Raw genomic sequence first — 14,953 nt, forward strand, 5'->3', positions numbered from 1 at the left:
CTGTCTGTATTTTATCAACTGTATAGACCGTTATAATTACGTTTACGGTTTCGTGTTTGAGTATTCGCCATCAGATCACGGAACAAGTTGTATCACGTTCCCTTTTTGCACACTCAGTTGAAAAAAAAAAAACACTAAAAAAATTAAAGTCAGGTCTTTCCAGCAGTGGGCTATTTTTGGAAACAGTGAATTTATTTAACGACAGTAGTTCCTACACAATTCGCGATTCGCCATCGTCGATCGATGTACGTATTTTAATGTTGATGTAATATACTAGTATAGCTGTATATATGTGAAAAGACTGGTCGATATCATTACACTGTAAACTGGGATTGGGGGAAAAACAAACAAATTTATTAACTTACAATGTGAAAAATATAGAAGCCATTACAAGTCTCGATTTTGAAGGAATAAGTATAAAATATTAGTTTGAAGGAATATTTAAAATCATAGGCGAGTTGGGAAGTTATAAGTAATACACTGGCATGGAATGTAACTTGTATGTGGTAGAAATAGATTACGTATATATATATATGTGTGTGTGTGTGTGTGTGTGTGTGTGTGTGTGTGTGTGTGTGTGTGTGTGTGTAATATCATTAACCATACAGTTCTGAGCCAAATATTTCGAAGAGACTGATCTCCTCTTCATCGATGGGTCTCCAGTTGTCAAAGAAATCTAGTTGTGCTACTCATTAAATACTGAAGGCCGCAGTTATTGATGAAGAGGAGTTCAGTCTCTTCGAAATATTTGGGTCAGAACTGTATGGTTTACGATATTATTTATAGAACCTCAGTGTAAAGTTATATATATATATCACTACTACTCGTATTATATATCGTATACATGTACGTACAGTCTCTACGCTATGAGGTTAATTGTGTGATGGCAGGTCATATTGAAAAAATGTTATTGACAAAATTTTATGAAGTGACATTTATACATTTCATAAAAACGCATGTCGCTTAAGATCACTTTGAAAAAGAAATTACAATTAATGTATATTTACACTAGAATCGACACTGGTCGTATATATGTACTTGAAGTTTAAACTCATGCAGTGATCTCTACATACTTTAATGATGGATAAAACAAACTGAGTTGAACATACAAGTAGAGACTAGTGCATCAACGCCTTGAACACTAGCACGTTATTTTGATGGTCTAAAACGCGTAGACTTAACGGTAAGCTTATAAAATAGTATTTGAGTGGAATACTTATAAATAACGTGTGCTGTCCGTACGTAATGTGTACAAGTCATTGTAGAAGTCTGTAGAGAATGAAACCACGATATTGGCAGCCTCTTAGTGTGTATAAGTAGTAACAAAGTGTATGTATGTATGTATGTATGTATGTATGTATGTATGTATGTATGTGTGTGTGTGTGTGTATATATGTATGTATGTATGTATGTATGTATGTATGTATGTATGTATGTATGTATGTATGTATGTCAACGTGTCTTGATCCATGTTCAGAGTGAGGCCTCATTGCATTCTCCAAACTCGTACACTCTTGACTTGCATAGCAGCGTCTTCACCATGATTCACATCGGGAGTCCACGTTGGGTACCACTTACCACGGGCTTCCCAGAAATCTTTAGCAGCTGTAGGTGAGTAGTTACTCCATGGTTTAGGGTATCCACCATTGACATGTCCATCCCAAAAGTAACCATTGGTTCCTCCGACAGCAACGTTCAGAATTAAATAAAACTGTGGGGTAAAATTCAAGGTATAAGGGATCAATATTCGGAATATATATATATATATATATATATATATATATATATATATATATATATATATATATATATATATATATATATATATATATATATATATATATATATATATGGAGATGAAATGTGATAATTTATATTAAAGCTGTACTGTAGATGGTATAGGTGCGATGGGAACGGGTTTTTTTTTTTTTTTTTTTTTTTTTAAAACTGTTTTGCCAGTTGTAATAACTTACTTGTAATGTCGTACACCCCCTCCCCACACGTTACAGTGAATCCCCACTGAGTAAAATATTTGAGTATATATGGTGCAATAAATCCAATCAACTGATTTTTGTGTCCGCACCAAAAAATAAGCCGCCCTCCATAAATCGCGATTTCAACTTATTACTGTACTACTTAGAGATAAAAACAAACCTCTAATTGACAGGTAAAATCTCTAATTATTTGTATTTTGACAACTTTCAGTGAATATATTGTAGGTTGTCTGATCTATAAGAAATAATAATACCCCTGGAGTTACACGCGAGTGCACCTTTAACACACTTGGTTTATCATCGTCATAGTGTAATTGAATTTCAATTTACCCAGAACTAAATATAAAAAAAATGATCAAATGAAACTCCTCTAGAACTTGATAAGACGAAGTAGCCATCAACAGTCGACGAATCGAAGCAGGTGTATACAACGTGACTTTGTATAGACTTATATATTGTTGTTGCAAGATAGACGAAACATAGATCTCCTGAGAGAGTGTTTACATATGCATGAAGAGTGTGTACAAGTACTAATTAATTATATAAATTCAAATTTTTTTGGCAACCTACGTTTTTGTCAAAAGGCGCCATTTTGTTGGGACTATTCCTCCATGGATTCTCTGAATCTGGTATGCTCTTATCCCAACCTCCAAACTTGTAAAAACCTTGATCACCTGGGTCGACTCTAAGAATTTCTTCATCATCGACAAATAATCTTATCGAAAAAGAAAAATGCAATTACTATATACCGGTAGTCATATTATATATGTTCCTGGAAAACTTTCTGTGTGTACATGTGTATTTGTACTTTTCTCTACATTAGAGATTTAGGCCTACATGCCATTTACTTCAAAAGCAACGTCTTCTCCTTATAGGGATGCACGTAAAATATAATATATGCCATCGTACAGGTATATTCCTATAGCTTAATCACAGACAGTGGGGACGTCTTTCTCCAACGTTCATGGATCTATTAATACTGTGGAAGTATGTGAATTTTTTTCAACATATTTATCAGATAACGTACTTAATGTTGTCCTCTGTCCATTCAAGTCCATACTTGTGGAAACCGGAACCAAAAGTCCCGCTATCTAAGGTTCTGAAAGAGAAAAGTGAATGAAATGAAATCCACTGCAACTTGAAACACGACAGTGACACTTAGTTTAAATCGTAGTCCGATAGAACGACTGAAATAAGGAATGGTATTATACAAACAAAAGTACTCTTTATTGGATGAGTTATCTACTACTATGTTATGCCTCAAGATTTATTGCCATAGGAATGAACTCTCAATGATTATTTTTATATTCAAAACTCTGATTTTTTTTTTACAGTAACTAAAATTTATTCGTGATCTATTACTCGTTACTTTTTGAACTGTAAAACGGTGCCTGCAGTCTTTCACACGCAGATCTCCAACAGGTAATCTTGTTTTTACATCATTATGGCATCGTCGCAAACCACGACCGTTTTACGGTACCTTTCTTAACGAGCCGGTCCCTACTTTCGAAGAATAATAACTCTGGCTTGCGAGCTAGAAGGCATTGTGGATGCAGGGATAAACAGGAGCACAAAATCGGGACGGTCTCTAGCTGTCAACGAACTACTTCTTTCTCCGTCGCTGAACGTATAGAACTTACTTTTCCGCCGTGGTTAAATAATAGGCGTTGTTTGGCCAGAAAGGTCCCCAATGCAGGGTTGAACCTATGGTATCAACACCAACAGAATGTCCATCTTCTGTGGTCAGATTGCGATTACCTGGGAATGAAATTGATGAAATACGTCATTTGAAATGTACTTCGTCTGAACAATCTGTCTAATGGTAGCGTTTCATTTTTTGTTCTCAAATGGTAGCAATTTTTTTAAAAAGTTATCTAGACCTACAAGTACATGAACTCAAACAAGAATGGTGATTACATACAACGTTTACATATATCATGTTACAAATTATGACGTCACAAACCTCGACCCTCCATTATGTCAATTTCACCGGAAGCTGGCCAGTCACCATATTCGTTGTACGTTGGCAACATCCAAATTGCTAAAAAGATAAAGTTGTGATGTTTTATTAGTTTGCTTCCGTAGGAAATCTTGAACAAGTACAAGTAAAAAACAAACAATTTAGCTCTATATGTTTCTTGACTAATAAAGTTTTGTTTTTTTCATTTCACCATCTCGTTGTTCTGGGCATCCTAAAGTTGTAATGTTACAGACGAAATAATATGAAAAGAGAATTATAGTTAAAGAATGAAAAACAAAAAAAAAACTCTGAAAATTCGGTCTGAAACATTTGCAAGAGCGACTGGAAACATAAATTCTCCAAAGTCCATAAATCCTTTCTTCTGGCGCTAGAAAAACACAACCACTGACCGCAATTGATTTGAAAATATTTCTGCTGCAATATGGGTGAAAACTGTATTATGCAAACTCCCCTTTCACGGTTATTCAGTACGCCAAGAGCAAAGTGCATAAGAGCGCCTACAACGGCAACTCTTACAACGTAACCGACCTGTTGTTTAATTAATTACTAACCAGGCCATATCCAGTCTCCAGTTGGCATTTTAGCTTCAACTTCCACTTTCCCATACGTAAAACTGAAGCTCTGAACGGTACGTAATTTAGCTGACTGTATTGGGTTGACAATAGACGACCCGTCACCACTACGTACACAACCACCCCAAGCATTGCCAGTACATTCATTTGATGGGTAAGCACCTGTGACACGATAAGTAGACAACATTTTTATTATAAGAGTATAATTTTAGTGGCGCCATATATAAATGACTGCATTTTACAGATGATATATGTTGACTTTCCTCTCCGCAAATGCTGGCATCGCCCCAAACTACCCATACACACTGACACGCAGTATCACTGTCTAAAATCGTCTTAATTAAAAAAAAAAAAATCATGGTATTTTGTGTTTGTGGCACGTGACACAGTGGCACCCACAGTTGGCGTGTTATTTGACAAATTGAAGCCTTTCATTTTCCCTATATTCAATGTGTTTGTCGGCGTTAGCTTTAAATAATTAGCATAACTTCATTTATGTCATATCACAGACAAGTAAGAATTGTTACCTGTCTGTGGTCATAGTCAACATGTTTATTCTTAAAACATTCTCACTTCATTTATGACAAACATGGTTACTCTTTAATTCTAGATCTCCTTCAAACTTCAGCGATAAGTAATGCACATACTTCACATTGTATTCAAGGTGACTCCACAATACAATCGACATTGTTCTACATTGTAAATCTCTCATAACAATAAGGTTTTAGTGTACGTACCCCAGAGATCAAGAGAGCCATAATATATACTGTTGTTATCCATTCCAAACTTATCCAAGGTCAATGTCTGCAATTGATGATACATGAATCAAAGTATAAGTATTAGTAGTAAGGACATTTTCAACTTCAATGGTGCGCAATCAGCGACACCTTGAACATTGCTCTGCGCATAATGCATGTAACATGTGATGTTGTATTTTAGAATTATTATGACTCTAGCTCATCACCCAATGTAAGACTACCTAGTCGATACCGTAGGGTGAGGGGGGGGGGGTTAGTGTTTGGCGTCGTTTACGCCTTGCTGTGAAAAGGCATGTGGTTTTACAGTGATATCAATTACTTTAGCATGATCAACCAATCAATCAATTAATCAATCAATCAATCAATCAACCAACCAACCAACCAACCAACCAACCAACCAACCAACCAACCAACCAATCAATCATTCAATCAATTTATAGAACGACTGTACCCTGTATGAAGTAAAGTTCAGAGATGTTGTATTGATGGTGTTAATTTCAACGAACCATCACGTGGTTAATGCAAGAACGTGTATATTAAGTAGTCAATCGTGTTTGTTTTATAATTTCACATTTGTGATAACTTACCGGTTTGATGTACAGGACATTGTCTTTGACATAACTGTTAGATCTGTTATTAGTATAGTATTGAAACTCCCAGTTCTGAAATGGAACAAGGTCAGACAAAATTATCCATTTGGAATCCACTGTTATATTATGCATAGTCCCTCTTTTCAAATATTCAAAGTTCCTTGCTTTATAAACTTGTATGCAAAAAAAAACCCCACAAAACTAAACTTAGTAATAACATAGACAATGAATACTTCTTCATTGTCTGTAGAAACGAAGAAGTGGACTTAGTCGAGATATATTACATGTATGATACATATTGCAGAGGAGGCAATGGGACAACGTCTTTTATAACCCAGAGACTAGGCTATCTGATTTGACATAATTGCTTGCTTGACGAACGACACTATGCGTATACTTCTCTGGGCTAAGCCAAAATATTTGTATGTATGTATGTATGTATGTATGTATGTATGTATGTATGTATGTATGTATGTATGTATGTATGTATGTATGTATGTATGTATGTATGTATGTATGTATGTCTGTGTGTGTGCGTGTGCGCGTGCGCGCGTGCGTGCGTGCGTGCGTGCGTGCGTGTGTGTGTGTGTATGTGTGTGTGTGTGTGTGTGTGTGTGTGTGTGTGTGTAAACACATAACATGTCAACATTAATGTTCACAATCCAACAAAGGTATCATAAAATAGCTGACGTTTAGGTCATCTCATATTAGAATAAAATAGACAAAACACTCTGTACTATTCATTGGTGCATTTTCCATGACATTAAATTCACCATGACACTCCTCTCGTATAGCTGATGTTCTGTTTCGAATTTTGTGTACATAAATAAGAAGAGGGTGTATGCTGAAAACCAAGGCAAGAAGCTCAAGTTAGCAACTACGTTTTTCACTGTGAGGTATTCTAAAAATTGTTTGAATCGCTGCGTGGGTCTTTATTTATGACTTCAATGATACTTGCTGTACTTTAATAGGTAACGTTCCTATATAACACAATCTCGATCGATCAACCACATATTCAAATTGATAGTATTCGCCCACTTACTCCTCCACCACCGGCTGTTATTTCGTGTTGCCATACATCAAATCGGAAAGTGTCAAAAGTGTCTTCAAATATTAGTCCATTGCAGGGAGCCACGGTCATGTCGCAACTGTCACCACATGGATATTCCGTGCACATATTTCCATTCTGTTCTTCAGCGTTTCCTATCGTGAATAGCAAGATTAGCACGTAGAAAAAATATTGATTCATATTACATGTATCAGGGTGCCAAATAAGAGTTTATAGATTTAGTCCATGACATCCTCATCTATATGGAAAGACGTGGAATGAGTATAGGTTCACATACAGGCTATATTCAATTTGTCATTCTGCCCGGAATATATAATTTAATTCACACTTGAAATTGGCAGCCTATTTTCACAATTCATGTTGATGTACTTTATCAAGGGACTTTGGAGTCGAGTCGTAGACCTGTGGTACGCGTGAGTGTACGTATGTGCGGTGATGGATTGGAGGGGTGGGGGTGGTCGGTTTACCAAACGAGAACAGTTTCAGAAAACTAGCTAGAGCTACTGAGACTTAGCTCAGACTGAAATTGGGCTGTCTGACTTGAAAATGTCGTTCACCAGAACATGTCAAGCCAGTATGTTGAGTCAAATATCTATAGTGAACTGAGACTGTCCTTCAATGTAAACCGATGACGGAGAACGACGAAAATACGTCCTTATTACTTCACAGATATCGATTCTATACCGTTGGATTGATATTACATGATAATTTTATGACATGTACAGTAGATATTTGACGTCATGTACTTTGATATTATTCCCCACTATTTTTCTTCGTTCAGCCAAGGAAAATACTCGAGACCTAAGGGCCCCCTTGTCACTACGAGTCGTTACACAAGTAGTGACAACCCTTAGGTCTCGAGTGTTTTCCAGCTGAATGAAGAAATATATTGGGAATAATATAATAGTATCACCGACAGTAATATGAAAAAAAAATCGGGGAAAGTAATGGCAATTTTGAACGTTTTGACTTATATATTTCGAAAACAGCAGAACCAATGACGTAGACGCTCGTTAATAAACAGTGTATATATTCCATACTTTTTGTTGAACCTGGCTCATGCATGGTATAATGTATTAATAATGATTCAAAGTTGTAGGATATATATAATAGATTCATACATTCATTCGAATCGTTGGGACGCAATCCGGAAGGACGATCTTAAGATACCACATTGTTGTACACGTGATGTGGTTGTAAGAAAGGCTAGACTGGCCAGGTCTTAGTAAAGGATTGTATTAGAAATGACAGTCGTTGAGTTTTAAGCCACAAGGCAAATATAAATCCATAAGTACAAATAATAGAAATATATAAATCACAGACAACGTACTCTGGATGCCAATGTGGTTTCTAACTAAACCGTAACTTTCTACCTGTGAGTGGAGGTGTAAATGGTAACGATGCCGTATAAAAACTAGACTATGTGATTGGAGGTGTAAATGGTAACGATACTGTATAGGAACTAGACTGTGAGTAGAGGTGTAAATGGTAACGATACTGTATAGGAACTAGACTGTGAGTGGAGGTGTAAATGGTAACAATACTGTATAGGAACTAGACTACAGACAACTTAACAAGAAAAGTGTATTTAAAGTACACAAATCTGTGAGTAGTGTAAGAATGTCACATTTGGAATATCTGCGACAAAAGTCTTCATTAACTCAAGTTATTTGAGTCAAAAGGAAGTGTGACTAAGTTTTTATATCTAGTAAGTTTCATAACTGGTTTTGATAATATCACTTAATACATCTATATCCATGTAGTACTGTAACAATCAAGATTGTGAGTACACTATGATTCGATGTTTAGAGTTGTCATGGTTACAATCGATCCCACGGTGACGCCACACTTGATTAGATGTTTAGAGTTGTCATGGTTATACAATCTATCCCATGGTGACGCCACACTTGATAAGTAAAGAAAACTAACCGCGACAATAGCAACTAGGGTTTCTTTCTTTTTTTTAAATACAACAAAAATATTATTTGTTTTCCCCTTTTTCTTGTTTATTGATCTTTATTAGATCTAGTCGTAATGTGACGTTTGTTTGGTTTGCACTGAGTCTTGTTGATGGGAGATGATGATTACACATGCAATGCGTTGTGTTTTTTATTTTTCAGAAGAGCAGCAAACAAAATAAATGATCACTGTTATCATAAACTTGCTGAAATAATACATACTACATTGACCCATATACACACTTACTAGTAGCAACTAATTCAACAACCCATACGGTTTATAACTACAGTGTGGTTTTTCCCCAATTTTGCAATCACTAAAGGTCAACCATCACGTGAAATTTGATCGGGAGTTAAGTGCACATAAAACGTACACAGTGTTATAAAACATCGATCGCCTAAACCACGCACGCCGGCGGGGCATGATTGGAGTTCATTTAAATAATACAACGAACTACTTGTAGATTCCTTGACAGTCAATACGCATATTTTAACAAAGCGGGGTTGTGAAACTCCGGTAGCCAGATATTCTGTAACTTGGATAAGTAAAGTGCAAACATTCTCTGAGACTCTTGTGGAAACCGTATTTGAACTAGCATCATGGCTGATGCTGCAATAAAATTCACAGTATACGCATAGAGACAGTGAAGAAAATGTCAGAATGCTCACTAACATTTTGATTGTAAAAATTAAGGGTTGATTGAATATCATCGAATTATGCGCCGTAAAAGAAAGCGTTGGTTATGTGAGGACGGGGGAACGGGGCACAAAACTACTACTACTACTACCACCAGAAGTTTGAAAGGTGTAATTCTCTTGTGACGAGTTAACTCCCTTACTTTGTATAGAATGATATTCGCTTCATAAAACTGCGTACTCTGGGTTTAACGAATAGTTGTGGGGCTAAGCGTCCCTGGCATGCACATATATTATACGCTAGGTACACAGTGTTAAAAACACCCGCAAACTTTACCGCAATGAAATACTATACACTTTATGCTAACGTAGCAGACAAAATTTACCCAAAGGATGCATTCACACATTCATTGAGTGTAGAGAAGTGTAAGTTTGTAACAAAAAAAGAAACCAACGTTACCTTCATTTGAGCTTGAATTATCAGTTGCATAAAGTACAATAACAGTGATTGCCACGGCCAGGACTACAATGAGTGCCAGTACCAGAATAATAACAAGCGGTTTGGATTGAAGACTCTTGTTATCGTGTTTGTTAGTAGTAGACATGTGTTGTTTTTCATCCGTCCCATGTTCGACGTTCTTGCCTACAAAAGTAGGGTTGTCGTACTGGTTCTCAGCAGTCATGTTCTTTGGTGGTCCTCTGCTACCGACGTTACTCGTCTGAGTACCTTTGTTTTTCGTCTTCATCTCTCTATATATATCTTCACTTTGATTGCTTAGTGATTGTAATCTGTCTATCTCAAGTGTTGTGTTCTTGAGGTTGTGTTGTGTTGTGTAAAATAGTTGCCAAGTATGAGACTAGTAAGTTATGCATTGATGTCAGCTGATCGGTGTTTACTAGGGATCACTCGCTCGCGCTGTGTTTAGGAACGCATTGGCACGGTTTGCATGGATGTCTTTGCGTATAATGGATGATTTTTTTAAAGTTAATATTTATTTCTGTTTAAAACTGGTTGTGGGATCATACTATGGATACATGACAGCGACCTTGTTGACCTTTGGACCAGTTTATAATGCTCACTAGCCTAGTTCCTATACGCATGATACGATATCGTTACGATTTACACCTCCACTCACATGTTGGCATCCAGACTACATGCACACCTACACGCACGTGACTTGAAGGTCTAGAATTGTATAACGTCAGCTACTATCAAATCTATGAGGTACGTGTACAATAATATAGTACACAATGTAGTCCATACAAACACAGACAAGTAAGAAGAAGTCTTGATACTTGTCTGTGATACAAATCAACACCTTAGATAAGTGTATATTTCGCGAGTGGACTACCGTGATCCTAGAAACCCGTGTTATTTTACCCCTTTCATATATTATCGCCCAAATATGTCAATATTTTATTCTAAAACATATCTCGGGGAAACAATTGCTTGTGGGCCTGAGCGAAGAGAAAAACGTACGGTCATGTCACGTCGACATTCGATTTGTTATTAAATTCTACACCGATGAAGCCTTGCACCGTAAAATCTGTTCATGCACTGAAAGTCAACTATATCACTGGTATAGTTCGTTTTTAGAACTTTAGTGCAACGTACTGTCGACTAAATTTAAAATGCAGATTTTACTGGCTCGTTTTCCGTCGGTATGCAACTAAAATGTGAGCAAAACATACCATGCTAAAACGTACCACGTAGTTGATAACTGTGTAAAAATTCACAAAATTTGTCCAAAATTTTGAATTTTCAGAGTCAAAAATTCAAGGCATTTTTTTTACTTCTGATAATGCAGTGTTAGTAGTCATCTTTCATCAGCTATCATGGATTAATAATTTCTACAATGACATGCTAAACTAATAAACAAAATGGGCCTATACATTTTCCTGATATAAACTTTATGCCTTTTAATGTTTGTGTTGATTGCTTTTTTTTCTAAACATGATTTTCATCGAAGAACATTTCAATTTACGTATATTTCTCTGCGTCGAAAATTTGTCACTTGGACAATACATGGAAGTATAACCCACCGTGACACTTCCATGGACAATAAGCTTACAAGTCACGCGATCTACTTTGTATAAATCGACAAAGTTATTATATTGTAATTCTTTACAGGAAGTTCCACTTCTCACAGAGCCTTGTACATAACGATGTCTGTTATGTCGTTTTCAAATAAAAAGATTCAAACTCTAAAAAAAAAAGTCAAATTGTATGAATGTCTAGATTAGTGTAGGACTTTGGTTTCGGTCTCATGCCAAGTGCACTATAAACATGCGCAGATACCCTGCGCAGACCAATGTTCCGATCGTGGATAATGCTTGTCATTGGCACCACCCACCACTATTCCCATTTCGATATTGAGGACGTATTTTCTTGGCTTTTGTCAAGTCAGCTCATAAGAGGTAAGAATGGCCACTTTGTTTTTTTGTATGTAGATGAAGGTATGCCATATCTATCAATCATCACGAAACTAACTCACGATCATGGACGAGTGCTATTTCTCATGTTTTAGTTGACCATGGCCGCTCAAGATATACTAAACCCAAGTGTCCTGCGCCATCCTTGTAAAATTGGTGACAAAGTGGACGATATTGATACACCAGCGCTGGTAGTCGACTTGGATAAAATGGAAAGGAACATGAAGAAAATGACAACGTTAGTAGATGGGTTCAAAGGTCGATTTAAATTGCGCCCTCATGCGAAGACACATAAATGTCCCGAAATTGCTAAAATTCAGGTGAGGGCGTAAGTTAAATGCAAATACACTTGAACTGTCTATACTTTACTCTCTTCCTTTGTATGACCTCTGATTTAATATTATTCTTGATATTGTTCGTGCGAGTAGTTTCGTATAAAATAACATAAAAAATCTACCTACCTACCCCACCTATTCTAAAATCGAGTGTAACCGGAACCACACATTTTTTTTACTTAGGCCTAATCCTAATGCAACTTCACTGGCTTCCATGAATTAATCCAGCCAAACTTTGCACTTTATTTTATGATGAAAATGGAGATGAACGATGGGCATAGATAGCCAGGCAGGGAATAGGCCTTTGCCGCATTTTAATACGTATTGTGCATGTACGTGTAGGCACGTTTATCAGTATATTCCCGATTTTCATAAATGCACATGTAAATCATATTGCAAAGATCTGCAAATTACTTGATTTCGAAAGGGATTGAGACGAGTTGAAAATGGGGCGAATTAATACTGGGTTGAGTTGAAATTGGGACGAGTTGGAATTGGGACGAGGTGAATCGCAGCCGTTTCATTGCGTCTCTTTTTTTGTAGAATGTGATGTATTTGGGAAGAGAAACAGTGGCAATATAGACAAACCAATGTTGATACAAACGAACTGTCACGTAATAGCGCAGCCATGATGAAATAAAAAAAGAACACATAACCTGATGCATCCAGCACACAAAGATCACTAAATTTTGAATAACAAACTTCACTACCTGTAACAGGAACATTCTTTGAAAATGTTTTTGTTAGCCGGGTACAATAACTTACTCGTAATACTGTACTCCCTGAAGAGTATTTCATCACCTATATTGGCAAACCTATTTTTGCAGCTATATGCATGATAATCCAAGTCAAATTTTTGTGTCCGTACCCAAAAACCTGCGCCCTCATCGGCGATCATTATTTCAACATGTTTCTATACTGCTTATGGATAAAATCGACCACTGGTTAACATTTACAACGTGGGTATATGATTAGTAATTTAATAATTTTCAGTGAATATACTGTTGTCTAAGTGAGGATACTACAAGTAGTTCAGTTTTAACATGGAAATAGATCCAAAAACCGATCTTTTGCTCAAGATTCAAGATTGTCCACGTCGATCATTGCACTACTCTATCTACGGATAATATTGACCACTAATTGACAGATAAAATGTCTTGTTTATTATAAGTAATTGATCAATTTGTAGTGAATATAACTGTGGTTACACATTATGAAAACAGATGTCACAGTTGCAGCTAGTGCAGGTTTAACTAGTGCTACAATGTATATAAGCAGGCGGGAGTGTGATACTTTGATATGTTTGCTCACGCGGAAGGTAGGATAAATCATCAGCTGCCCAAAGCGTTTTTGAGTTTTCAAGAATGTGTATTTCATTTCTCTGAATGCAAGTTATGTATTTGTATCTGTATTTACCACCGTTATTATTTCTGGTGCAAACTTACCATAAATTGGTGTATTTCATTCATTCATTCATTCATTCATTCATTCATTCATTCATTCATTCATTCATTCATTCATTCATTCATTCATTCATTTATTTATTTATTTATTTATTTATTTATTTATTTATTTATTTATTTATTTATTTATTTATTTATTCCTATAGATACAACATGGAGCTGTTGGAGTCTGTGTGCAAAAAGGAACCGAAGCTGAAGCTATGGTTCGAGGTGGAATTAAAGACGTGTTGGTCACGAATGAGGTAATACTCACAGATTATTTAGCTAAAAACTAAACACGTGTAACATAGGTAGAAGTTAAAAAGCCGTGTGCTGATCTGCCTTATTTCAATTGTGTACTTTTGTTCTCTGACGTAAACTTGTTTCGACAGGAGTAATTTTTATCGAAAGTTTTATTCCCTTTTTTTTCAAATGTAGTCAAACCGTTCCATAAACTTTATTTATACTAGGTCTTTCCATCTTTATTGTTTATATTTTGAAATTCGTTGCTTGAAAATCGTGTGCATGAGAAAATTCCCTCTTAAAAATTTATTTTAATAGAGTTTATAGTATTATGTGTGTTGTGTGCTGTTTTGTGTTACTATGAATTATATTTTTACTTAAAATTATATATCCTCCCACCCAGATATATGGGAAGACAAAGTTATCCCGACTGGTTCCTTTGGCAAAGGAAGCTCACATTACAATGTGTATCGACAGTGCCGAGAATCTCCGACAAATATCCGAAGTAGCGAAGAAGCATGACGTCATTATTGATATTCTGGTCGAGGTTAATGTAAAAATGCATAGGTAAGTTTATTGGAATATTCAGTCTGTGATTTCACTCCTATTTTACGCGCCACACATATGAGCGCCACCAACGGCAGTGTCTTGAGATCTATCGTTTTTTGAAGGAACTTTTCAATGGGGTTGTTTTTTTTAATTCACAGTTGGATAGGCAAGGTCTTTTATTCTTAATCTAAGAATCTTTGCAATCAAATTTACATTTGCATACATTAATACAGCTTACTTGTAGAACGTTATGTAAAACCATAGACACTGTCTATGGTAAAAAAAAAGTGAAAATATTCGAAAATATCGTTTTATGGCATTTCGTCATCTTAACCCACCATTATCACCGTATCATGCGTGCTATTATTCGAGCTTACCCTGTCATACTCGGTT

General features: G+C 36.1%; 2 protein-coding genes across 2 annotated transcripts in view; one reads left to right on the forward strand and one right to left on the reverse strand.

Annotated features, from left to right (window-relative positions):
- Positions 1–1,486: 1,486 nt before the first annotated feature.
- LOC144434328 (beta-1,3-glucan-binding protein-like) lies at positions 1,487–10,304 on the reverse strand. The gene is made up of 10 exons (XM_078122783.1): positions 10,019–10,304; positions 6,938–7,098; positions 5,893–5,967; positions 5,285–5,351; positions 4,527–4,709; positions 3,958–4,035; positions 3,635–3,752; positions 3,022–3,093; positions 2,565–2,709; positions 1,487–1,711 (listed from the first exon to the last, which is right to left on the reverse strand). Exons 1-10 carry the CDS (start codon positions 10,302–10,304, stop codon positions 1,487–1,489), a joined length of 1,410 nt encoding a protein of 469 aa, XP_077978909.1.
- Positions 10,305–11,873: 1,569 nt separating this feature from the next.
- The window catches only part of LOC144443034 (D-threonine aldolase-like), a 9,567-nt gene continuing 6,487 nt past the window's right edge, over positions 11,874–14,953 (forward strand). The window contains exons 1-4 of the mRNA XM_078132410.1: positions 11,874–11,976; positions 12,087–12,311; positions 13,936–14,031; positions 14,415–14,578. Of these exons, the coding sequence (XP_077988536.1) occupies positions 12,093–12,311; positions 13,936–14,031; positions 14,415–14,578 (479 nt within the window). The 5' untranslated portion in view covers positions 11,874–11,976; positions 12,087–12,092. The remainder of the gene's footprint in view (positions 11,977–12,086; positions 12,312–13,935; positions 14,032–14,414; positions 14,579–14,953) is intronic.

Source organism: Glandiceps talaboti, chromosome 1 (genome assembly GCF_964340395.1).
Source record: "Glandiceps talaboti chromosome 1, keGlaTala1.1, whole genome shotgun sequence".
Classification (NCBI taxonomy): domain Eukaryota; kingdom Metazoa; phylum Hemichordata; class Enteropneusta; family Spengelidae; genus Glandiceps; species Glandiceps talaboti.

Coding starts and splice junctions, on each gene's coding strand:
- LOC144434328 (XM_078122783.1), bottom strand. CDS start 10,304: ATGAAGACGAAAAACAAAGGTACTCAGACGAGTAACGTCGGTAGCAGA. Junction 3,094..3,634: donor TATTTAACCACGGCGGAAAA/GTAAGTTCTATA, acceptor TTTCTCTTTCAG/AACCTTAGATAGCGGGACTT. Junction 1,712..2,564: donor TGGCGCCTTTTGACAAAAAC/GTAGGTTGCCAA, acceptor TTTACCCCACAG/TTTTATTTAATTCTGAACGT.